The sequence below is a fragment of the Toxotes jaculatrix genome, chromosome 4, assembly GCF_017976425.1.
Source record: "Toxotes jaculatrix isolate fToxJac2 chromosome 4, fToxJac2.pri, whole genome shotgun sequence".
NCBI classification, from domain to species: domain Eukaryota; kingdom Metazoa; phylum Chordata; class Actinopteri; family Toxotidae; genus Toxotes; species Toxotes jaculatrix.
In genome coordinates this window covers 17887171-17914164 of record NC_054397.1, presented here as the reverse complement: position 1 = coordinate 17914164, position 26994 = coordinate 17887171, and the positions used below count along the sequence as shown (strand labels likewise).

Genomic DNA, 26994 nt, shown 5'->3' with positions numbered 1-26994 from the left:
GACAGAGGCAGCTTTCATGTTTCAGTAAGTGCACCCTTCTTTGCTGATGAGAATTTCCAATTATTCCTTCACGTAATTGGTTGGCAAGGTTTGTACCGTACACAGAGGTTTGGTAGACATCAGTATCTTGCTACTTTATATTTGGCTTTAATATGGAAAAATTGTGTGAAAACACTTATAGCAGTACAGTGTCTACTCTCGACTGATATGTATGAATTTCTCTATCATGAAACATGAAAGGTTGTGGTTTATTTTTTTATCGTGCAGGTTTCACTTGAAACAAACACTGGCCATGCCTGGAAACTAGAGCACAGTGTTTGTTATTAGTGGGTTAGTGTTGACACCAAGAGGAGGATCCATGCTGTAGAAGAATGATCAAAACTGGCAGTGACAGGCGTTAGATGCAGGTGGAGTGATTTTTCATGCACATCAATTGGTAAATAAACACTAATCACACAACAGTGGTTTATATAATCAAGGTAGCTGTGGCAGTGCTAAAATTTAAAGGAATAAACAGTTACAGTAAGGTAACACTTCAAGAAGGATTATAAAGTACATACAAATACTTAACGAATATGGAGGTTTTCTGAATTATGTAAGAGCACACCAACAACTATAAATAAACTGCTCTCTTGAATTCATGTGCTATATTTTAACTTAATTTAACATAATTCAGTCTATATAGTTAATGGCTGAAAAATATGCCACTGGCTGTGAATTGTCTGGAGTGCATAGATAGCAGCACTGTAGAAAATTGCTGACAGACTTACCAATCCACTCATCCACCCAGGCAAACGCCTGTCTGTGGCCCAGCAGCAGCACATCGCGAACCACCTATAAGACAAAGACAGTAAATAGTTGCTCACGCAATCTCTTTTTTTCCTTTTAGTTTTGAATGTTATATTGTCTAAACTCAAAATATGCAAGATTCAGGCTGTGGAAGTATGATCATCTGATGTCCGAGCTACCTATCCCTTAAGCCTTTTTCAAGTCTATCCCTAAAGATTTTAAATAAGAATCCAAACTCAAGTCTACTTTTCCATTAAATAATATGTAAAAAAAGTGGTATTCTTTGAGACATTTAGAGCAGCACAGGCAATTCAAAACTCCTAAGTCTCATAAGTCTGATAGTGTATGTTCAAGACCCTTTTTATAATATCCACACCTTCAGTTAGAATGAATAGGCTCAGGGCTGAGTGTCAGGAAAAGGAAAGGGGAAGCAGAAAGTTTTGAGGGACAAACTCGCACATTGTTGATTTTTGTGTTTTTATGGGATTTGTTGAAATGTGTAAAAGATTATCATTAGAATTATCCTTTAAGTATGACCAAATGGCCTGAAAGACGCGATGAAAAGAAATAAACAGCCATTCAACTTATAATCATTAAAATACATGAAGAGGTTCAGCTATGAGTAAAATGAAAGGTGCTGAGTTCATCCCACGGGTGGCCACTCACCTTGTGTACGAACTGCTCCACTCGTGTCTGCAGACCCCACACCTCAAACTTGACAGTGACCAGTTTGTATGAACACATGATGGGATCCTGGGTGTCCCTCCAGCCCTCCTGAAGCACCCCCCGTGACGTCTTCTCTGACTTAAAATATCTCAAGTCCTGCAATGCGGGAGCACGAACACACACACGCACATTTAATATTACCACAATTAAACCAAACCTTCAGGCATCATTGTTTCTGCACCCCAATGGAGATAGACTTCAGGGAGAGCCTAAAATTAGATTCATGACTGAACGCCAGTATTAAATACCATTCACATTAACCCTTCGGGTCCTTGGAGAATTTCTATCCAGGCTCGTTAGAGCTAAAGCAATCTGTTATCAAACAGCTATTAAGACAATTACCAGAACTCTTACTTCACAGACACTGAAGAATGAAAAGGCTTGCTCAGACTGCAGATGAATGCTGAGATGAATGCTGGGTGAGATGGGAAAGGCATATCAAGCAGCAAGTGCAGCTGCTAAGTGGTACTGAGGTTTCTCAAGTCCCAAAGTTTGTATTAGAGTGAGTGTTTGTGTTTGTGTTTAAACAACAAGTTCAACAGATAATTAGTCACAACAATAATATCAAGTATATTGTTATTTTCCTTGCAAAGATTATTGTGGTGATAATTACTGGATATAGAACTGTTTAAATAGAGAAAAAAATCAGAGTAATATCACAACATGACAGAAACTGAAATCATACTATTTCCTCCATCACACTGTTTTACTACCGCATTTACAGATTCAGCAATACAGTTACTTACAGCTCTCTGTTGGTGTTAACTCCCAACAGACACAAGCATCTACACACACATCTACACAAGCTCACCTCAGACTCTTTATAGTAGCGCTCTGGGATCTCATCGTAGGCAATGTCGATGAAGCACACCTCCCTCTCCTGCTCCTTCAGCTCGGTGTCAAAGATCTGAAAGCAAAACAGACCGGTTTACCAACGTTCACTGCGGTCTCTGCCCTCCAATTGGAGTAGCATCCTCACATACTGCATGACCTACTGCTTGACTGAAAAATTGGAAACTATTCATACTGTTACTAAAGCTTGATGGTGTATCTTGTAATTCAATGACCTGTCATCAGTCAGAAAAGCCACAAAAACATACACTGTAATTGCTTACACAGCCATTGGGAGGCGCTCTTTGCCCATGTCTTCAATTTGTTAATGTGCCAAATGATATAATGCTGACTGCAGTTACTGTGTTACTGAGTGAGGTGAGAGGCCATAGCCTTCGTTTAAGAGATTTATCTAAAAGCAGGTTCCTGGAAGACTAAATGTAGAGAAAAATCTTAACAAACAAAGAGACACAATAAACTTCCTTGTTTTATCTGATGTAGGAGAATCTGATGTCCAAGAGATTTGAGGAAAAAAATAAACATCACTCAAGCTGTTGCTAAACACTTTATTCTGACACATTATAGGACTAAATATTGTGGTGTGAAAATAGTTTTATTGAAATTCACTTGTCGCAAGTATCTGACTGAACTGAGGTGGACTTCAATACATCCAGTACTCAGTAAACTGTGTATCCTCACTATTTAAGTTCTTCTTCATGTGTAATCAGTTGGAAAGTTGAAGGGTTCAGCTGTCATCAGCAAGTCCACTTTTCTGTGAAATGAGCAGTCATTTGCCTCTCAAAAAAAAAAATAGAAGTCTTCTCAAAATTCATTATTTCCTGAGTTGTAAATTAATTTCCCCGACAGGCCGGAGCAGCTTTTCAGCAGCTGACAACTGAAATTAGTTTAAGTAATAATGTGACTCTACAGGGTGTCATTCTCTTCTTTGTTGTGGACTCACTTTCCGATTCCAGCTGATAAGACCCAAGTATTTCACATTAACATCCTGGCTAACGTAGCTTCCGTTTTTGTTATTTGTCACATTACTGGTCCCTACATGCACCCCATAATTTCTGAGCTTTGCCCCCCAACTGAATGTGAACCTTCTCTCTCTGCAGATACTCATCTCTTCCTCTTTATGCCCACTCTCTCGCTCTTTCTATTCTTTCCTCCTTGTTTCCTTCTCTTAGTACATTTTGTCTTTTACAGTGTGGATGAACACTGCTGGCACAATAAGGGTGATATGTCAGCATGCATGAGTGCAGCCAAGCGACAGGAATGGAGACTGGGATAAAGAGCGAGAGTGAGAGAGGCAGAGGTGGATGAGAGGAGAAATCGAGGAGGTAAACAATGAAAAACAGAACAGTTCATGCAAATACTGGCAGGGAACAAGGACGAGGAGGAGGGAGCGACAGGGAGGAAAGGCAATAAAATGAGAGAGGAGACATAGAATTGTGTGATCAGAGATGAGAAGGAAAGGAAAAAAATATCTGCAGTGAGCACGTATGCATCACACTGCAAAATTGAAATACATGAGGACAATGATTAATCAGAAGAATTTGTTAGTATGTTTAATGAATCGTTACCGAAACTAAATAAAGCTGAATTTGATGTAAATAGAAGGCAAAAAGAAGCAAAAGCAATTTATCTCTGAATAAGTGGTGAAAAAACAATTTCTCAGTGATTTTTCCTGTTTTTTTAAAGGCACTCTAACGTGATGCCAAGACAGTGAGAGAGGAAAGAGAAACAGAAAGACAGTGGTTGGCAGAGTGAAAGGATGAAATTAAGACTTCAAGAGAGAGAAGGAAAAAACAAGTTAGATTAAGAGAAGACAACACTTGGCAACCCATGAATGGTAACAGTGCTCTTCAGAGTCACTCAATAACAGATGTCACTTTGTTTCCACCTGTAAATGTGTGCATGCCAACATTTGCAGGTAGCCTTCATCTAGTCAGTTTGTGAACACACAACAAACTCAAAACACAGGCAGCTAGTCTAAGGCAATTTCTGTCCTAAAATAATCTGCAGCGAGGGCCTGTGAGGGCTGATAGTAATCACTGACTGAATAAAAAAACTGGCTTGGACCGCACTCATTATTCTCAACAGAGACACACACAAAACAGACAAATCACATTCATTACATGCATAAAAGTAAGCATTAGCTGAATATAATGAGGCAGAGAATATTTTCTGCAATATCATTGTATACAAAAGTCGTTATCAGTCGTTGGCATATTTCTCAGGGCACTGTGAATTTAAGAATCATTTAAATGATCTGCCCAAGAAGAGGAATGCAATTTTGCGAAATCCTTAAATTTATAGGATAATGAAGGACATTTTCCCTTTGCAGTAAATTCCACAGATGGTCACACTGGAAGATAAACCGCTTGAACATGACAAACTTTCGAAAGGTATGACACTCATAAGGGTCTCAAAAGTGAGCATGGGTGTCTAATTTTAGGGAGTTTGCAAGCTGTGTAGCTTATACACATTCTTTTTCCACTAGCACCATGAGGTTTTTATGGTTGTGTGTGTCTCTCTCTCTCTCTCTCTCTCTCTCTCTCTCTCTCTCTCTATATATATATATATATATATATATATATATGTGTGTGTGTGTGTGTGTGTGTGTGTGTGTGTGTGTGTGTGTGTACTTTTTTTTTATCTGACCAGCGAAGTGGTAAAAAAATAAAAAAAATAAATGCTGTCAAAATGTTGAAAAAGATGTGATTTCTCATCCTGCCCACTGTGTAGCTCAGGCGTCCTTGGAGAGATAACTAGAGCAACATGTGCCTCAGGACACATGTTAAAGCTTAATGTGTGAGTTTGTGTGAGTATGAGAGAGTACGTGCATGTATATGTGTATGTGTGTGTATCTGACATTGGATAGTGCTGTGGAATTCTGCATGTCTGTTACCACACCCTCCATTCATATGGTGCATGGTGTCCTCTCATACACCCACTCATTTCCTGTCCACACATCCAAGATTTTCCTCCCCTACTTTTCCTTCCTCCTTTCCTCCCTTCCTTCCTTCCCTCCATCTCTGGATCCTTAGCATGCATTTAGTTCTTTCTTTTATGCTCACGCACACAGTGAAAACACACCCTGAGAGGACCGATGCATCTCTCTTCATATCCACAGGCATCTCAAACTGTCTGGCAACCTAATGCCATCACACACACAAAAACAACACACACACACAAACAAATATTTATGTGGCACAACTAGGATTTCTTTCAGTTTTCAGCCATAAAGTAAAATTGCTCAAGGCGATTTTCTGCTCTTTAAATTTAATAAAAGGAGTTATTGATCTGTCGCCTTGCCTTGTTAAACAATAACAAGTATCAATCTAAAACATCACTACATGTTTAATTCATGCTGACAAACTGTCTATTCCTGTCTCCCTCTGTGCTCTATGAGTACATGTAAACTACGCTGAGATACATCAACAAGACACTTGAGCCAAGTTGGGAGTAATTCCTCCCATATACAACCGCCACATCCCTGACAATTTGAAGCAAAATATGAAGACACAGTAAAATTAACCTGCTGGCCGCCCACTATGATATATTTCAAGCAATTTGTCTGTTGCACACCACTCTACCATTCTTCTCCTTCACTGTCCAGGCAGCCGAAGTCTTTCATTTGATGACTAATGCCCCTACAAACTGGAGAGTGGAGTAAAATATAGAGCGAAAGAAAGTGACTAGGCCAACAGCCCAAATGAAATTAGCTGTCCAACAAGTGGAGCGTTTTTTGGCAGGCTCTCACTGCTCATGTATAGTTGGCGTTGGTGATATGACGGGATTGCACGGGAGGGTCTGTGAGCTGCTGAATCTGCCTGGGTGATTTTACTCATGTGGCCTTCACAGAGGTCTTGATTTCTACCATATGTCTATGTGATATATATTTTTTTTTTGGCCTGTTTTGCTTTACATATTTCTGTATGAGAAGGACAGGAGACAGGCAGCAGTGTTACATTAAGCTGAGAGATTTCTGTGGGAGTTAGAGTCTGACTGACTCATATAAAATTAATATCAGTATTGGTGTATATTTTAAGGAACAAACTGTGGTACCGCAACAGCAGAGATAAGTCTGAGGTACAATGGCAAGTAAAACAAATTTAAATTTAATCTAACCTAACCCTAACCCTTGTCAAAAAATAATAACATATATTGTTTCTCTACATAAAAACAATTATATCAGCTGGTATATTGTTATCAAATCTCAGTATCATCAGCATCAACCCTCAAAATCCAGGTATTAATGAGACACATTATTGTCGCTAACAGCTCAGTCAAGTTAAGTCAGTTTCGTTTGTCCAGTCAAAATCACAAATTTGCGTCAAAGTATACACCCACAAAAACGCACACATACTTGTACTTCTATCTTTGTGAGGACACTCATGGACATAATGCATTCCCTAGCCCCTCACCCTAACCTTAACCATCTAAACTGAATGCCTAACCCTAAACAAAACCCAATTCTAACCTGAACCCTAAAACCAAGTCTTAAGCCTCAAACAGCCATTTAAAGTATGCAAGGTTTTTTTTTTTTTTTTTTTTTTTGGTCCTCACAAAGATAGATGTACAAGTACACACACACAAACAGTGTACATACATTGTCATTGCATCCTTTGTTGTCCTCGTATTTTGTCTCTATGTGGATGGAGAACTTGGGCAGGAATGAGCACTGTAAGAGAAAAGATGTGAAACCAAATTAAAAGAGAGCCATGTGCTGAACAGCAGTACTACACATCATAGTCCTGCAGAAGGTTAACACTTCACTTCTTGTGATAGGGTTACTTGGTTTGGATTTATGTGATACAGCTACCAAGTAAGGGGCCACTTAGTTAATATGCTTTGCAGTAACTTGTTTGAATGATGGCATATAAAAGTAGACTTTTATTAACAATGACACTGACTGTTATGTTGCTGTTGGAACTCTCTGTCTCTCTCTTTCTATGTTCAATGTAAAACAAAATAAAAAATCCAGGCTGTGACAGTACAGTATTTCATCTCCTTGTCAAAAAGTGACAAAAGCCAAGACAATTCCACAAGATTACATGAGTCTTTTGCCTAAAAAAAAAATCTAATCTTGGCATTGGTATATTTACACTGACTCATATGTGAATGCAAAATGCTCCCACACATAAACAGAGACAAGATCAACCATTCTGTTGTTGTCACAACATTGTCCTCTTTCCCCCTCTTATCCCCGCACCCTAAAGCGGCATGACTCATGCTCTCGACATTTCTCACTCTGCACGACAGAAGCCCTATGGGTAAGCCTAAGTGTGTACATGTGTGTCTTAAAAATGTGTCTGATTGATCTGCAAACGCTTCATGTGTTTATGTGTTTTCTGGGGTTAATCACTGGTCACATAGGCAGCTCTGCTTAGAAGCAAAGACAACACCCATCAGTGGGCGTGTGTATTATTGTGTACATGTCTTTCTGTGGTTGTGTGGACAAATTTTGTTTTGAAACCATCTTTGTGAGGATGCAGGTTTTGTAACAAACCTAATCCCTTTGCCAAAGAATTAACAGCGAGATACAGCAGCTACACATCAAACAGCAGCAGACTGAGTAAAGTCACTTCTGTAAACAGACATCACAGCTTCTAAATAGAACTACAAATACTTCACACTCAAATCCATTCAACAAGCTAACGAAGATGGCAATTTTGGTTCTTAAAGCCGCACTAATCATTGTTCTTTACATTAGCAATGGCTGTGTGTAATGTTAAAGGGCTCGCTCATAGTGACAAACCCACAGGGAGTTAACAGCCAAAACGATTTCTCAAAAAACAAAAGAGCAACACAGTGAAATATGCATGAAGTATACTTACAGTATATTCTACAGACCATGGCGTGGCACAGACATCAGGTCGGAGCAGAAAGAGAACACAACAGAGACACAGTTAGTTGTACAGCCTGTGAGACATACAGGACCTGTTTGCCTAAAACAGTGACACACATCTCTGATACCCCACATCATCCCCTCCTCTGTATCTTTCTCCACTACCTTCTCTAATTTGCTCTCATCAAAAAGAAATTCCCTTTTATCTGTGCTCCTCGGCTTGTAACGCTTCTCCCTTAGATCAGGATCATTAAAGCATCACAGAAATATGTACTGGCCACTGCGGCTTCGATCGTCACACTCCTGAGTGCTGTTGTCTGAAATGTTGGTGATTTACAAATCGGAGCTTAGCAGCCACCGCTGCACTCACAGCACGTCAGTGTGGATGAAAAGCATTTGCTTCATGCCAAAATTGCAAAACATGTAAATACATGTGGGCTTTAACATGTTTCCATGTTGGTAACATGTTCATGCTTTTCTCACATTGCGTCGTCCTGGCAAACTGACACAGTGACAAACAGAAAGCTGCAATGTTGTGACTGAAAGTGTGATCGGTCTGTCATCAGCACATTTGAACAGAAATATCTTTAGAATATCTTTAGATTGTGTGTTAGTATTAAGAGCTGTTGTGAATCTATAGTGTCTGTTGTTTCTTTTTGGTCTATAAAGGCGACTTTGTACTTTACAGTTTAAGGTTATACTTTATCGATTCCTGTCGAAAAATCCTCCTTTCCTCGTTTGTCTTTAGAGGTCTCTGACCTTTCGCGTTTCATTTACATTTTGCACACAAGGACATTAAACCTCTTATTTCCAGTGTCGTCGCGTCCAGCTCAGGAGCCATACTTACTATAAGCCTTGTTGTGGTGAAAGCCTCCATATGTCCTTCAGAAATTACATATGGAGTAGAGCATCAGAGCTTCCTGAATTATACAAGACATGTTGCAAAGGGACTTTGGTGGAAAAGCTCTTTCCTGGAGGCGTCTTTTTTTTTTTTTCCTAATGTGTTAGAAAATGCAGTGGAGATTAGCAATCTTGAACCATGTGAAAGCTCTTTTCTGTGCTTCTAGAGAACTCGTACCATGTTTTCACACTACTCCAGCTCCCTAAAATGTCAAGCGCACTGAGTAGTGAGAGCTTTAACAGACAAAACAACTTTTGGCCCAATGAAAACTAATTGAGAGGCTGACCTTTAAAAAAAAAAACAGTACTGTGCTTCATGTTACTGCAGTGTTTTCAAGCCTGGACTATTGTAGGCTCCATTTCTGCACCAAGCAAGTGTTAGAGTGTTACAGTGGGGCTCTTTCTGTTACAGCAGCTAACTGGATTTGATATAATGTGAGTGTGTATGTGTGGTACTGGCCAGTATTTGGTCAGAGAGATCTTAAAACTGCATCAAACCGATTAGCTCGACAGCCCAGCAAACACGTTTGCTCTGTAAGCTCACCTGTTATGGTGTAAGGGTAATAGTTCCACGCTTTCTCTGTCACATAGAAGATTTTGGGAACCACTGCTCGAGCCCAGCTGGGTAATTTACTGCAGAGAGACATTGAGGCAGACAGAGACAGATGAGGAAAGAGACTGTGAGTATTTAGTAGCAAAGCAGGGATGGGGGTGAAATTGCTTCCGTTATCATCAAAAGCTTGTTCCACTTGTGAAAGAAAATCTGCTCCGAGCATAGAAACTAAGGGATGGTGTAAAAAGAAGCTCTTCCAAATTTAATTCAGGGACGATGATACAGGAGCCCAAACACATAAGGCTACTGTATACCCATGGTAAGACTTTTAAAGGCTTTTTGAAACTGGAACTACACAACAAAAACCACCATGTCTTAGTATTAAATTCATCCAGGAAATTTTAGCTGATAGCAATGCTCTCTTTTCAGGAACGCTCTGTTCACATTCGCACAGTTACATATATTCACACCTGGAAGCTGCCCAGTATAACCACAGTCTAATCTGTTGGCCACTGAGCAGCGTCATTAGAGCAGCTGCAGGCTAAAGGATTTCTGTATTTATTTGATAGTAGCAGTAACATGCAGTACAAATTCTGCGCAAAGGTAACAAAATCCACCTACCAGCGCATCTAAAGCTCACTTATGAACTTTTTATATCTTGTCTGTTTAATCTTCACAAAAAAAAAAAAAAGTTAAAAATGACCCATTGTGGTTTCACGGGGTGTAACACCAAGCCTGATTTGGCACCCTGCGTTATCTACCATATGTTCACTATTCATTGAGTTACAGCATACTGTCCACCCAAGGGACTTTGTGTGTGAGAGTGTATGCTTGGAATTCTCTGATCTTGAACTCTGAACTCTGGTGCAACCGTAATTGCGGCTGAATGGAGAACTTGTTTATGAGACGTGTCAGACGCTGAAGTGCACAGGCTTTCACGTAGCCTGCCTTCAGCTCCACTTCATTTGACTGACATGGAAAACAGTTTCTTAAGGAGGACAAAAATGGCGCCCACTGCATCGTGACGGCTGCGAATAAAAACAGCCTTCGACAGGCACATTGTGTGAATGTTGGCAGGCTCGTTCATTCTCTCTCTCTCTCTCTCTCTCTCCCTCTTTCTTTCCCTGTGTGTGTGTCTCTCTCTCTCCCAACAAAAAGAGACTGACACTCCTCCTACACCTCCATCTGTTGATTTCTCCCATTCCCTCCTTGTTCTTTTAAAGATCTTTGCCAATAGCTGTTGCGACGGAGCCCACGTTGCCAAGCGTGTAAGCACGGTGGGTGGCTGCACAGAGTTTTTTAACGCCAAATGCAACAGTTTATTCAATCATAAAATCAACCATCCCCTCATTGTTCTTAATGAAGGTTATTGACAGAACAAGAGTGGAATCGATGTTCAGGTCAGATGGGATCGGGCCAAATAGTGAAGTCCAGTGCGAGGCAGATTGTGAGGGCTGATGGGGCGGTTGAAGCGTGACAGAACGGGTCCAGATTGAATTCCCTGCTGGTGAATCAGACCTAAATGATTAGTTGTTGCAGAGCCAACCATGTAGGGCCAGTTGAATGGGACAGAACGGTGGCTAGTTGTGGTAAAATCCATGTTATTCATTCAATATACAACATTATCTAACTTTATTTACATTGCTTAGTGTAACATCACAAATACTAGCTTGATTTACAGTACTGAACTTCATCAAAAGAAATCACATTTTCCCATCTCATACTGTGAATATTTGTTTTTTTCTGTTTCTTTTGTGTGTGGTTTTCTTCCTTTTTCATTCAGAAGGGAGTACTTTTGACTTATAGCTCAGATGTATATACAAAGGCTGCATGGCACGCATTTATCTGTGTTAATGTCAGATGGGGAAGCAGAATAATCTTTAGTAAATCACCTTATCGTGGTACTTAAAAGTTACTGTCAACAGGAGTGTGTGAGAGAGCCACAGTGTTGCCACGTGAGCGGTATTTATGCATGATTCGGTATTTGTCCTGAGAAATAAACATTTTATCTTAATAAAATGTCGGCTACTCTTGAAAGGTCAGTGCTTTGTCTTTTTCCATCTAAGCCGCAGATGTAAATGGATGTAAAAGCTGAGCATTATGGGTGGTTTGGATTCTTTAATTTCTGTCCTGTCTTCCTTTCCTCCTCTCTCACTTTCCCTATTAAAATTCCCTCCTTGTAAAGACAGTTTAAGAAAGCTATTGAAATGGCTTTAAAACATCTAATGCTACTTTTGAACTGGTGTGCAAAGACAGCCCAAGGCTTCTCCATTATACAGCAACTTGTAATCTTTTGTTATTCAAACCACGATTTCTTTATCATCCAAACAAAGCTTTGAGGATGCATAAGAATTGTTTTTGTAAATTTAAGAAACTTAAATTAAAAAGCTGTGTTTCAGTTTCTACTTTACTTATTCGATACGAAGCAAACTGAGTGAAAATACCTGAATGGAAGCCCGACTTATCTCTGTCCGCTCCCTCTGCCTTCTTTCTTCCTCTCCTCTGCAGAGCGGAGCTGTGCTGACTCAACATAATTAGTTTCCCCAGCATAGTGAATGCTGACATAGGTATTTGTGCTCAAACAAACGGCCTACAGCATCTCTTACACTTTTTCATCTCTCTTACCCTTTTTTCTTTCTTTTTTCCCCACAAAAAGTCAGTCTCTTTCCCTCTTTCTTTTCTTCACACATTCTCCATCCAGCTCTCTGTCATCTCTGATTCATGAAGGTCTCACAAAACTGTGCGTGCAAGGGTCACACACGCATTTGCATGCGCACACACACGTTTCAGTGCAGTGAGATGTTCACAGGATGCAGTGAGATGCATTAGTATGGGGTGATATATAACTGTGATAGAAATGTAGCTCAAGAAAACCTGCTAGTAACAACTTGCCGGGGGCCACCTCTGCGTATGTGTGTGTGCATGCAAATCTTAACAGTCTGAACGTAATCTTAAATTGTTGATTTGCTGATATCCAGTATACTTTATCCATGGCTTCATGGCTAAGGATAAAATCAGACACAGGAGATCAAGTCAAAGGTGCCTGACAGAAGTAATTGTTACTAAGCTAACTGCTGTAGAGTCTCAGTTCTGAACTACCCAGAGACACCCTTTCAATCAACCAGTGGTGGTGGTTTTGTGATGCCTTTTACTCCAGATACAGTTTAAGTTTCTGTGCTTCATGCGCTTTACTTAAACTGTTCAACCATGGTGATTAATATTGTTCTTTCCACCTCCTCAGTCCTTCCTCTTGTTATTTCGGCAGAGACAAAACACGTCCTGTGGGCCAGAGGTCTTTGCCCAAGAAAGACATCAAACAGGCTAGAAACTTGAAAGGACTATGTTCCACCGACCTGTTGAGGTAGACTCGTTTCTCTGTGAACTGTCCTTGGCCGTGCGTCGGGTCTTCGTAGGGTTCATTCTGGACGACCTCCACCCCTTCCCCTCGATCGCTCTGCTCGTGGCTGTGTTTACTGATCATGTACAGCTGCCCGATCCGGTACTGGAAGATCAAACACAGAGAGAGGAGAAGTTCATTTACTACTGTCTGACAACAAAGACGGGGCAAACATCAAAACAGTAGTACACAGCGTATCAGCCGGGGGATATAACGCAGTGAAATACTATTAAATGTGTTAACAGACAAAATACCCATAAAGTAAAGTCCTGAGTGCTTTACAGGAATTCATCATTAGCAGATGAGCACAATTGGAACAGATGAAGTAAATCTGAAGTTATTATATTAGTCACAAGCTTGAAGAATTCTGTCTAATTATCATAAAGCATATTCCACCTGCATCGTCTCAGTTTCCATTAGAACAAAACTCTCTGTTTTGCAGACTAATGACTAATGGCCTGGTCAAGAATAACAAACATTTATAATAATAAAAGAGTCAATCACAGAGTATATAAGTGCCACATCTGTGTGCAACCTTCACTGAGTGTTCAGTTCACCAAGGAATAAAATCCAAAAGCTTATTTTAATACAAAATGAATATTAATACACAATTTTAGACTTGTTTCATCTTCAGAATGTTTTTCCTTCATCAGTAAAAGCAGAAAATAATTATTTTGTCCTTGCTTAATTTGTATAAATACTCTGAAGCAACGCCTCAGGTTCAATAGTAATCCATGAGACACATTGACCATTTCAAAATATAAAAGGTGCAGTCAGACTGTCTTTGATCACAAATATAACTTCATGGTTCAGCAGAAAGTTGGAATTATAAACAAGTATAGTTCAACTGTAATTTTAGCTGTCAGAGGGTGAAAAGCATTTGTTTGGGTTAGTCTGACCATGAAGTGCCTGTCTGCTTGGCACTGAGTCAGCGCTCATTCTTTATTTACTGCCTTATTTTCAAGACTGTAGTTGAGAAAAAGGTCAGAAAACAATAAAGTCATGGATAATTCAGCTGCAATAATCCATCTTCAATGAAAGGGCAGGCTTAAGTTTTTAGCAAAGCCACCTTTGTTTTAATGAACATGACTCCGGCATTTGTACGCACAGGAATACACTCAGTTAATTAAATACCCCACCATGCAATAACAGCTCCTCTTTTAGTTTTAGATGCCCTGGAGCATGTTCACTTTATTCAGGCAATAAAGTGTAGATTGGCTGTTTGAAGGAAGCACTTCTGTCTCCTTTTGATCTTTAATCTTCACATTCTAAGTCCAAAGCTTCTGTTCATGACAAAAGACCCGGAAAGAAGAAGGAAAGATATGGAAATGAATGAATGATTTCAAAGGCAGAGAAAAGGAGCTGACTGAGTGAGAGACTCAGGAGCATCAAAGGAAGGCACCTTGAGGAGTTTTAATGAGAAGGAGGGGCAGGAGCTAAATTGGAATTATATCAAAGACAGAAAAAAAAAGAGACAACTCGAAATTTTTTGACAACAGATTTGAAGTAAGGGAGTCAGACGATGGGAACAAATAAGACATAAAAAGGCAAGAAAAAGACAAAGGTTTGATGATGACCAACGATGCTCATGATTCTTTTATCTATTACGATGCTGCGAACAAGTTTAGCTGCACTTAGTTTCCTGCTCAATTGCTGTCTATTCTCTCTTCTGACTGTGCTCTTCTCCCCCAGGCATGAGCTTCAGTTCCAAAAGAAACCTCAGAAGTGAGAGTAGAGCACCAGTAATGGAAGGGGGTAGAATCAGCTGTATTCCCCTGGATTCCTCCTACTCTTCCTGACCTTTACCTGTCACGGCTGTTGGCTGAGCTGTGAAATGCTGTCAGAGGCAAATGTGAGGTGCTCACCCAGAGCAGCTCCCAGGGAGGCTGAAAACGGTGTCAGCACCTAGCTGCTGTTGCAAACCTCTGATGGATGCACTTATTTTACAGGTACGTGCTAAAATAAAATGAAACAATTACGCAGAAGGCCCACAAGTCATTAGACCAGGCATAGTGGAAGGATCCGCTACTTGTGGAGGATTTACACGGCTGGGGCATCTGTAGCTTTCAGAAAGACAATTTTAACACTCGCGTGACAATGTTAGGTGCTTCATGAAATACAACAGAATTAACATAAAAAAACCAGAGAAACTACAAGTTTGTAAAAACAGATTTCCAGTTTACTTTAACTTAACAATAAAAGGGTATAATGCTCAGCTACATTAATAAAGAAATACTTTAAAAACAACATATTTGGTCTAGTTATAGTATATGACTACTATTCCATAATTATCTCACAGTGGATAGGTCAAATGTGCTGACCCTACTGTATGATAAGATCCTTTCCATGTAATATAATAGACTGCACACATACATTTGCCTAATTAACTAGCTGGTGAAAAAATGTTCCAAGCTGAATATCGGCAGCACAGGTAAAATCCCTGTATAAACAAATAAGTCTTAGTGTTTTGTTGAGGTGTGAAGATGGTCATTGTTATGCTTTCAGTGGCCAATTCCACCCAAGGGACAAGGGTGTAATCATCTGAAAAACAGACAATCCCACCAGCGTAAAGAGGCTTTAACATTCTGCAGGACAAGGGTGATGAATTAGAATAGGTTTTGATTAATTCTGATTAAGTACGGGGCAGGAGGAAAAAAAACCCTTCCTTTTGCATTTTATACACTTTATGAGTTTCTTATTCTCATTTCCTCTGGTGATTGATGTCTGGTCATTTTAATGAAAGGAAGATTCTGCAGACGATTGCAGTTTTGTTGGAATTTAAAACAGCAGTTAATCATGGGCACACGTGTGTTTTCAGACCTGGGTCAGAGAGGATTTGAATATTTGCTTTTCCTGGATCCTGGCCTTGATTTAGTAATCACCTGGTTCTCCATTATGAATAAACAACAGGTTGAATTCACCAAAATGTGACACGCATGAATTCATCCATCCATACATTTGTCTAGCTATACCACTTATCCTTTGAGGGTTGAGGGCAAGAGGCGTGGTGCATCCTGGACAGGTTGCCAGTCCATCACAGGGCTGACATATAGAGCCAAACTGTTCTCGCTCATGTTCACACCCACAGGCAATTTAGAGTCACTGGCTAACCTAACCTGTATGTGTCTGGACCGTGAGAGGAAACTGGAGCACCCGAAGGAAACCCACGCAGGCACAGGGAGAGCATGCAAAGTCCACAGTGAAAGAACCCAGAACTGTGATGTTAACCACTGCACCACCGTGCTGCCGCTGCATGAATTCAAACACTTACAAATACAAAACCTAAGTAGACAAACACTATTATGTATATTTACTCTCTCAAAGCACAGTAACCACGTGATGCTCCTGTATATTGAAATCAATGAGCAATGAATGTTGCATGAAATAAATACCACTGTTAAACTCTCCTACACACATCTCTTAGCTATACATCACCAAACCTCTCATTATGTACATAATCTGTGCATGAAAGTCACAAGCCAAGCTGCAGCACTTTGGCTCTGTGTTCTCTGTGGTACTGTAGACTAGTTTCAATGTGAAACTTTCAAAGGGCTGTAACACAATGACTCATTTCCTCTGTATCTGTTCACACCACGGCCCCCACTCTCCAGACCTGTGGTTATCAAACTGGAGGGGGGGGCAGGCCCACCTGGGGAGGGAAGGCATAAAGCTACAGCAGTGGCTGTGAATGTTTTTTTCTCCTTCTAAAAAGGGGCATGCCGGGAAATGTTTGAGAACAACTGCAATAGTTCCTGGTCCACATGTAAGATCGTGGTGACACATAAGAAAAAAACAAAACACACACACACATAGAAAAACCAAGTCTTAAAGAGGTTGTCTGCACACACGATTCTGAGACGAGAGAGCCAGACATAGCTGCAGGCTAAGATCAGAGACAAACAGTTATCAAGTTATTAAATCCCCTGGATTTAACTGACAGTGTTTGGCTGACCTCTGCCACAGCGAGGATGTGTAATATAAAAATGTTTTCCTTTTCTTTTTAGACGCCGTGCAGCTTCTTTCACAGGTGTCTACTACCGCAGACTGATTCCACCGTGAAAGAAAGACCCACACCATTGAAGAGAAAACCTTTGCAAGTATGTTTTAGCTTTTAAATAGATCAAAGCAACCAGCTGACCAATCAGATAGTCAGTATTTTCATAAGCAAATTATTTTTTTAACTTTTCAAGAGAACAGGCCAAACACTTGATGACTCTAGCTTCTAAAATGTGGGGATTTGCTGCTTTTAATAAAGTGAATATTTTGGAGATGAGTGACGACAGTAAGAAATGATTTGACAATATACTATAACCTTTCCTCTAGGACACTGTGGTTGGCATTTTTCGTTCCTTTCTAATGTTTTGTACATAAAACAGTTATTTGAGATAATAATCATCAGATTAACAAAATCCCCTAGATTCAGCTGACCTCAACAAACCACTGAAATACCAAATGTGTGCATCATTCATTCATTAATGAAACATACAGCAGCTCAGCCAGTGCAGCAGTTCTGAAATTAAAGACCACTATTCTGACTCTTCTGTAAGGGTAGCCCCATTCAACTATATGTAAGTACATTAGCACATTTATTCAATATAGATGAGGTATGTTTGTATTTCAGTGACCAGACTTGGGCAACGTAATAGTTTAAGACAGTCTGCCAACAGCAGGTAAACTGACAGTTCAGAGTCAGTCACAATAAATAAATTATAGAGAATGTCAAGAAGATCAGCATTGAAAATGCACACGCTTTGCAATATGTACGACTCCAAACATGGCAGGGCTGTATTATGCAATTCAGTGTTTAAAAAGGAAAAAGCCCTGTGTCCCATTTGTGTGTTAATTTATTAATGCAGCACACAGCCAAAGCTGAATAAGCTGAAGTTATTACATCACCTTTCTTCTCCCTCACTGAGTAAATTGTATAACATGTTCTTTATGCATCACCTTACGTCAGTTCTGTCTCTTCTCTCCGAAACCACAGGCACATCAGCTCTATTAATACAAGTTCACCTTTTCATTGAAGTCTCGAAAGCAAAGGCAGTGTTTCTAAAAACGGCTCTGGGCTGTGGTGAGGGTGAGCCAGCCAGGTTAACAGCTACTGTAAATAATGCAGATGCTCTTCATCCTTCTTCTACATGCCAATGAGGAAGGTGATAGACGCTGAGGCAGAGGACAAGCTTTGGGGGGGGGGGGATTAAAAAGAGGACAAAAGATCAGAAGGGCGCTTTTATGAGTCCTTTGTTTATAAGTGAGGACAAAGTTGCAGAAAATGAGAGAGAGGTACAGACGGACAGAAATAAATGTTTGGGATGCACGGGGCGGCAGAGGCAGTAAAGTGTGACGTTAGGCTAATTAAATGGCCGTTTAGACAAGAGACGTCCTTTGCCATTCACCTCGTCATCAGTGAGCTGTGGCGGTCATCAACTTCTAAAAATATCAAGGATGTGCATAAGTGATGGAGGCCTCTCGTGAGAGCCGGTGCGATTATATGAAATGTTTGAGGACAACATGATGAATGCGCTCGACCGTGAACAGGCCAAAACAGACCACTCCATATTAGGGAAGGTTTGCACAACAACAAATAAAAGCTTGTACTGACTGGTTGAATAGCCCTAGTATTTTCCCCTGTTGAAGCAAAACAGGCAATCACTTCAGAGAACGCTGCGGCCCTGAAGTGCGACTCACTCTGTCTCTTGTCTGGAATCTTCACAGCGTAATCGATCATATAGCTACATGACGCAGCCAGTAACTCGCCTCGTCTTTATTCGATTTGTCTGATGACAAGGCTCTCTGCTTTGTTGTTGCTCATTAATCAATGCCAATAAACTAGAGTGTGTTGTCATCATCACCGCCTATTACAGGGTTCTGGTAGAGGTTGTTGAAATCCAAACCCGCAAACTGAAAGAGCCGCATTCTGACGGGTGTTAAATCACAACCTGCTAGCACGTCCTCCTGTAAAGTCTCCGCCCACATCCAGCCCCCGGACCTCTTGCATTCTTCAAATTAAAAAAAAAATAATAATAATCTGGCTGTGGTTTGATGGGCTTCTTTCCGGACAATTAAGGTATTCAAAATTCTGCTGTTTATCAGATGTCAGCATTTATTCTCACAAGAGTTTTCTGCTTTAAATAGCTGGTATATCTCCTCCTCCCACGCAAACATATACCTGACAACTTGGGCCTGAGCTCAGATGACATTACTCGTGCAAGAACATTTTCATATTCTCATTCCAAACCTCTCTTAATATTTTTTGTGAGGCCTAAGTCTTCACCAAACTCTTAACCGTACAACCTTAACTTCTCATGTCAAGCTGCTGAATGCCACCTATTCATGAGGACTAGGACAACCTTGGCCAATTGTGACTGCAACAAGTTCTCTTAAATCACTCGTATATACCGAGAACAAATCTGTCGGGATGAGTGGCTCTCGCATGAGGCCTGTTGCTCTCAGCCGACATTAACTGAAAAAGGAAATGCTTTCAATTTCAAAAACACCATTTACAGTAAAATATCCCAGAAAAAATGCCTTGATTGGAAAAAAGTCCAGGGTAATTCTTACCGTTTGACCTCCCAAATTCATACATTCATATCTCTAGATAATTTCCAATAAAATAAATGAATAAAATGATTTGAGAGATTTCATCAATGTGAGGTTTTTAACCTTAAAAATAGTGGAAGATTCTTATTTTCCAACTCTCTCCACCACTTATTTGCATGTCTGGGACTCATCCTTTGGAAAACATAACAATACATTCAATCATCTGAATCCAACATCATTTCAATTATTCACACTTCAATCATTTTTCAATTTTTCAATCCAGTTCATTTTCCTCTCATTTATTTCTGCCCACCTGAGGTGTTTCTATGCAATGGCACAGGCCTTGCCCAACCATTGAGACACTGCTTATTTCACTGCATTCTCAATAAAACCTTAAATACAAATACTTTAACAAGAAAAGGGGGGAGGCTGTACTGCTGCTCACATTTCTAAGGGCTTAAGCAGGTCTAGACTAGCTGTCAGACAGCCAGACATACCGCTGGACTGGAGAAACACAATATGAATAAACAACATAGCTGTGTTAAGCTGTATCGATCTGGTGGTCTATCTGGACTCCCTCAGCATTTTTGCGCAGTCGATAATGCTACAGCACCATCATCAAGAAAGTGGAGTAGGGAAAGCACGGGAGGAAGAGAGGACTTGGCATCCTTGTATGGTCAGTAAGGCTACAGTGCTGTTGTTGCTCGGGGGTAATGAGAAGGTCAGAGGAGGAGAAAAAAGAGAAGAGGGAGTTTAAAAAAAGAAAAAAGAAAAGTGCAGGAAAAAGAGGTGGATAGGGAAAAGAAAGGGAAAATCAGCAGATGGGGAAGAGAGGCTAGGAGGAAGACACGAGGAGGGAAAGAAATAGTAGAAGGGGAGGGGAGGAGATACGATTAGCAGGCTGAGCGCACAATGGATGGGAAGAGGAAACCCAAATGAATGTGAGCAATAAACCGAGACAGGCGACGATGGATAAAGGACAGAGCAGAATGATTTTCTATTCATTGAGACACGATGTGACAACATTACCCGTCAAAAGATTTGGAGGCTTCAACTACTCGGGCTTCACTAACACACACAGACTAACAGTGATGGAAGCGTTTCACCTCGGCTTTGAACTGAAAGTGGGATCTTTGCTGAGAATATGCGTTCCTCCATTTGTAACCACTGAAGTTTTGAGTCTGTTGTTGCTGAAGATGAGTTGTTATAAAGTACACTGTAGGTCAGGGGATAAAACATATGTGTTTACTTGTCTTTTTAGTTTTACCATTTGACATTTTATTTGTGAAAAGTAAAAAAATAAATACTGTTATCAACAGGTTTCGCTGCTCAGTCAGTGATTTCTTTCACTGATATTCCTCAAGCTCTACAGCTGTCTAAAATATTCAGCATCCAACGTAACTGTTCAGTGTATGTTAAGAGGCTTCCATTTAATGTAATTTTAAACATTATGCACACTTTGCTGTTAAAAGCCATTCATGTGAAAGCCATTATTAAATTAGGTCTCGTGTTTTACTGGCTAATTGGTTAATTTGACTGAGCGCAAATTATGTTTTATAGGTGGGAATGAAATTTGCATCCACAAATGAGACACACTGTGATCCATCACGGGCCGAGGGAGACATGTATTAAGACTAGTGATTGCAAGATGGAAACATGTAACCTTCACCGGCATAAGGTTCTTACCAAGAGAAGGCAGAAAAGCCTCAAGAAACAAGCAATATTTTCCCAATTGAATAAGAAAAGAAGATTTATTTTTATTTAGCTTATATTTCTATATTTCAATAATCTATAATAGATAACCTTTTAAACATAACCTTGGGAGCTGTAGCAGGATAAATGACCCTTGGCACACAGAAGTCCTCGAAATCAGCCAAAGACTCTTGTGAACAACAAAAGTATCACTGAGGACATAATTAACCGGCAGTCAAACAGCCCTGCTCCCCAGCAGCCAGGTCAGTACACCTCTCTATTTGAACGTCAACGTGAAGCAATAGCTACACTAATAGCCCAGCTAATCACTGTGTTCCACTTGTAGAGGGCCACATTAATGCCCACAGGGAACACCATGGCAGCCCAACGGAGAGACCATTTTGTCCTTGACAGGTAATGAAACACTGCCAACTTCTAATAGCAACTTTGGTGGGAAAAAAAGAAACCCTCCTTGCCCGAGAGATCCTGTGATTTTAATTGCTCAATTTCCTTCTGGAAAAAAAAAAAAAGTGAAATAGCTCCAGAGATGTCAGTGAAAGCATAAAAATAATCCTGGGCTCACAGCTTGTATAATTGAGCTCAATGTGCTTTCCTTGGTTACAGAGCATTATGAGCCTGCGTGGGAAGCATGTATGCATAGAGCTATCACACGCTGAGGACCTGTGGTAATGCAAGCTGAAAGGTGGGCTATTCTTTTATTAATAGCCAATTTAAAAACATCACCTGTGGAGAGGTTTTTTTTTTTTTTTAGAAGACAGCACACCTAATGGCAGCCCACACAGGAAGAGTGTTAGACCCTTATTAAAGACATCAGACACACCAGAGCTCTGAAACTGCACCTCCCCCCCCCTCCTCCTTTTTTTTTTTTTCTTTTCTACCTGGGTTTGATCTCTCTTAGATACAAGTCACGGGGCCAGGATTGATGTCTGGGCAGGTCATGGCACCCAGTGACAAAAACAAATGAGTAAATAAAATTCTGGGGAAACCTTCAACATCAACTAACAGGGAAAAACCTGATGCCTCAGTATTAATGCTCTCAGCTAATCAGCTCTCCCTTCCTCTCATCCCCACAAACATTCAGCCCTTTACACTGATGGATGACTGCATTAGCAGGGCAACAGTGGCTTGAGTAATGGAGGGGGGTTGTAGGAATGTGGACAGGGGTGCAGCATTAGATCAGATTGAGTTGACCAATATCAGGAAACAACAGGCAATTTGGAAACAATAAAGCCTCTTTCACAACTGGAACCAACCTTTACTTGATGATTAACACACGTCTCCAGTTTACAAAAAAAAAGAAAAGGTCTTTTTTCAGCTATTCTAATACACTTTTCAGACAATCCTTTTAAATTAGAATTAATCAAATCAGCTACATGGTTTCATTGGACAGAAACAATATACACCCCAAAAATGCATTTGATATAAAAAAAACAACAACTTTAATCTCACCTCTGTGTGTAACAAGGATTACACAGCTCCACATCCTTTCCCTACATCCATCTTTTACACACACACATACACACACTGTAAATGCAAACATACACGATCACATAGTGCTGGCACAGCTATGGGCCCATCACTTCGCAGTTTCATTACCTATGATGGCAAAGGCACACACACCCAGCCACACACACACACACACACACACACGCAATCTTCTTCTTCCCTGTACTGTGCACATTTAATCAACTGGGCGGCAGTGTGCAGTGCACTGGGCTGCTCTCTCCAGATAAGATTATCCTTCAGCTGTAGGCCTGACAGTCAATAGGTAGACCAGGAGTGTAATTAGTGTGCGTGTGTATGAAGGCAAAAGAGAGTAGAGAGAAAGGGCAAATGAACAAGACAGAAAAAGATGGAAAAGATAGTGATTGAGTGAGTGAGAGTGACGAAAAAGACAGAGACATGTTATCAATGTTGCCCAGCCTGTCCAACCTGAGCCCCACAAACACAAGTAATCAGTGTGCGGGACGGAAAAACATCTGCGGTACATCTCTGCTTACCTATACCCCACAAGAAGCCTTACCTATACCCCCCACTACCTTCCCTGCCGCCTTTCGCTGTGGGTGCACAGAGTAGGGTGATGGAGAATTTACAGTTGGTATGAGAAATGTTGTTTGTCAGGAAAAGAAGGCATTGGCTGTCTGTGTTTGCACCTGCTTATAACTGAGAAGGTGATAACAATGCCTACTGGAAGCTGGAAGACAAGTGAACCACTATAGAAATGAGGAATTTTCTAATGTGCTTAATGTTTCTGTTTTACCCATCAAAGCAGGTTTGCTGTTCACCAATGTTGACCTTTCCACCAATGTTTTTTGTAAAAGCCAGCCTGTTATTTGGGTAGTCAACAAGTGCACAGTATAAACACAGAAAGGCAACTTTGCTTTCACCACCATAGGTAGCATCTCATCAGTGTGAAAAAGGCACGTCACAGTGGTTTGTACAGCTGCACAGTGCAGAACTAACTACTCAATGTTTAATGAGTAAAACATACTTTAATAATCCATTATTCTTTATACTACTAAGTGAATTCTGAGCACTAAGTTCACTTGGCAAATTGACTGAGAAATAATCAATTTGACACCACAATAGAGGCCATACATAGAGGCCTAACATCCTCTATGTATGGAGAAAACACTTTGCTGCAAATGCTGGCATGTTAAACCTTTGTCTGTATTGGATTTAGGTTACATTTGGTCTAATACCTTATAATGGCAGATCAATACAGTATCTGTGGTGAAAGGGTATATATAATACTATTGGCAAATAGTGAATCCAGTTACATCCGACAGAGCATTGATTACTTGTCAGTGTCAATGCAAACATGCACCGCTTCATTTTAAGGCCAAACAGCCACTGGAATATCACATTTTAACAGGAATTACATTTCAAAAACCGATATCATGCTGATGTTGTATATTTGAGTTTGATGGCTGCTCCCTTGACCTTTAAGTGAAACAAACTGTACTGAGGTGTCCGCCTGTGACTCAACCCGATACCTGTCAACTTCAAGTTCCTGCTAATGTGGGATAAAGTGCTGGCCAGCTGAGGCGTACACCCAGGACACACGCCTCACATCAGACAGAACAATTAATTACCCAAACTATTATTATTCATCATATCATCACACATGCAGACAGGCCCGTGCACACACAGATGATGCTCAATACACATTTATACATACAAATCCAATGCCAGAAACATTCAGATGGATGTTTTCCTGAGGCTGAGATGTTGGTCATAACAACATGAGGAAAAGAAGAACCATGGGAAGTACTGAAGGGAGAAATGTTTAATCCTTGACTTAGATAAACATGTATTTCAAGTCAGGGATTTTATCAAGTACAAGTCTGATGATATCTGATAAATATCTTGATTCTGATTGGCCAAGAATGAGGATTATTTTCAGGTAAATGCACATCACTCTAAATTAGCACACATAGGCGTGCAGATACAGGTTGCAGTACAAAAGGTAATCTGTTATTGGAAACCTGCTGTCCCAGGAGCAGCAGAAGATGAAGCATTTAAGATAAACCACATAATTTGGGTGATATTTCCTCATGAAAATTTCCATTGACGCCAAATTCAAATGTGGGCTTGTCAGAATAATGTTACCTGTCCAGACTGAAAACCGCTCAGAGTAAACAGCAAAGTAAAGCTGAGTCGAAACCCCAGCCTAGACGGAGCTGGGCTGAAACCCAGTTAGCTGTTGGCATTGAGGTGAAGGTCACGGTCGTGCGCTATGAATTGCAGATCGGCGCCCACAGCTGCTGCAGCCTGTGTGTGCCACAACAGAGTGGGGTGAAGAGCACTCTGTAACATGCCATGGTGTGTGTGTGTGTGTGTGTGTGTGGTGTTTTAAGCGCAGTGAAGGGGGACAAAACATATGCTCAACGCTCCATGTGTCATTGGCTTTGTCTTGTCAAAGCAGGGAGATGTACATACTGTACATCGACTGTGTGTGTGTGTGTGTGTAAGTGTGAATGTGAGTGGTTGTAGTTGTTTTATGAGTGATATAATGTATTCCATTGTATCCCCTCACATATACACACACACACACACTAAACACTCAACACCTTTGTCCTCACCCACCTCAACAGCAGCACTAAAACAAACACTTATCTCTGGTGCTTCCTCTACAGTAGTTATTTTTTGTTGTTGTTGTTCCTTCTCTTCCAAAGCTCAATGACACAGAATCTGGCACATTTTCTGTAATTTTCACAGTTTGAGTGATTATTCAATTGACTGTATTCATAAACCGATCACTGCATTTAGAGCAATTAATTCATGCCGGCCCACATTTGCAAAAAATAAATAAATAAATAAATAAATAAAATACGGATGTGGAAGGCCTCTGGGAGAAACAGGAATAGAGGTAAATGATAGGCCAAAGCAGCCTAATTAATAGCCCAGTGGTATCCAGTTTCATATGGGCTTCAACTTCATTGCTGAAATGAAAATTTATATCTCGTTTGCTTCGACACCTCATGCAATTTCCCCATTATGGGACTAAAAAAGGTGTATCTTATCTATTCATAACACTCCTTTTAATCCCTGATTAACGGTGTCACCACGTTTTACCTTCTCAAACATTTTTTAAGCACAAAACTCTGCCCGAAAGACGCACGTGTGAACGGAGAGACTCTATAATCAATAATATGGGAGACATTGGAATTTTAAACAATTTAGAAGTAATGTTAGATTCACAATGCGACAAATTATTACTGTGATGATGAAACAATAATATCTGGAGGAAGACTAATCATCCTTAAAAACACATCTATAAACTCGCATGCACACATGATTAACCTACTGTCCTGTTAGAATGTATGCTTTCAGTTGATGGGCCATGTGTGACAGTAATTTTGTGCTGAACTCATTATTAGGCATGGACAATACGTGACAACAATATTTTCTGATATTACAATCTTCTCTACGAGAGCTACGTGCAGCGGCTGCTGTGAAAAGGCACAGAGCTTGTTGCTGGAAATCATTTTATGATGAGAGCTCCAAAGTGGACTCATCTTCATTTCATGGAAACATTTTTAATTGAAAATCTTACTGAAAGGAGCGACAATGATAACGGCTGGTTCTGATTTAGGGTCGGGTATGGGTGAATTATGATTCAAGAGGAGCGTGAAAATGTTGAATGGGCAAAAAAAAATGTTAACTAATGCTCCTGAATAACCAATTTGTGACGGGGTTAGATTTTTAATATCATAGGAACAAGAAGGGGAAAAAGAAAGAAAGAAAGATGGATCCGAGGACAGAGGGAGACAGGAGGTAATATGAAGAAAAAGGCAGGACCTAGCCAAAACAGAGGGAGGACAAGGAGAGAGGGAGATAATGGAAGAGAGAATCAGTGAGAGAAAGGGCCTAGACCAAGACAAATGACAGCAGTGAGGGAGACAGCTGGCAGGATTTTTCAATGAATGAGGAGAGAATAGTAAAACAGGTATTCTACATTAAGGTGGCAAACAAAGTGAGAAAGTCAGTATTACACGGGGAGAGAATGAGATAATGAAAAAGAGCAAATGACAGAGAGCAAAGTCAGGGAGTGGGAAAGACTGAATAAAGCATAAGGAGCATGTCACAGCAGAGAACTAAACTAAGAAGGAGGAAGAGGATTGTTCCTGACTCCCTGCTCGTCCTCGCTGGCCAACACAGGGACTGCAAATCCCCCCGAAACTT

The 26994-nt window shown here is 40.4% G+C and overlaps 1 protein-coding gene across 2 annotated transcripts in view; it reads right to left on the bottom strand.

Moving 5' to 3' along the window:
• Positions 1 to 26994, bottom strand: part of LOC121181091 (cytoplasmic phosphatidylinositol transfer protein 1-like) — a 71298-nt gene that overhangs the window by 5526 nt on the left and 38778 nt on the right. For both annotated transcript variants that reach the window (XM_041036888.1, XM_041036889.1), the window contains exons 2-8: positions 13010 to 13158; positions 9648 to 9736; positions 8193 to 8200; positions 6965 to 7036; positions 2327 to 2422; positions 1456 to 1611; positions 771 to 834 (exon numbers count right to left, since the gene is read on the bottom strand). In XM_041036888.1, the coding sequence (XP_040892822.1) occupies positions 771 to 834; positions 1456 to 1611; positions 2327 to 2422; positions 6965 to 7036; positions 8193 to 8200; positions 9648 to 9736; positions 13010 to 13158 (634 nt within the window). The remainder of the gene's footprint in view (positions 1 to 770; positions 835 to 1455; positions 1612 to 2326; positions 2423 to 6964; positions 7037 to 8192; positions 8201 to 9647; positions 9737 to 13009; positions 13159 to 26994) is intronic.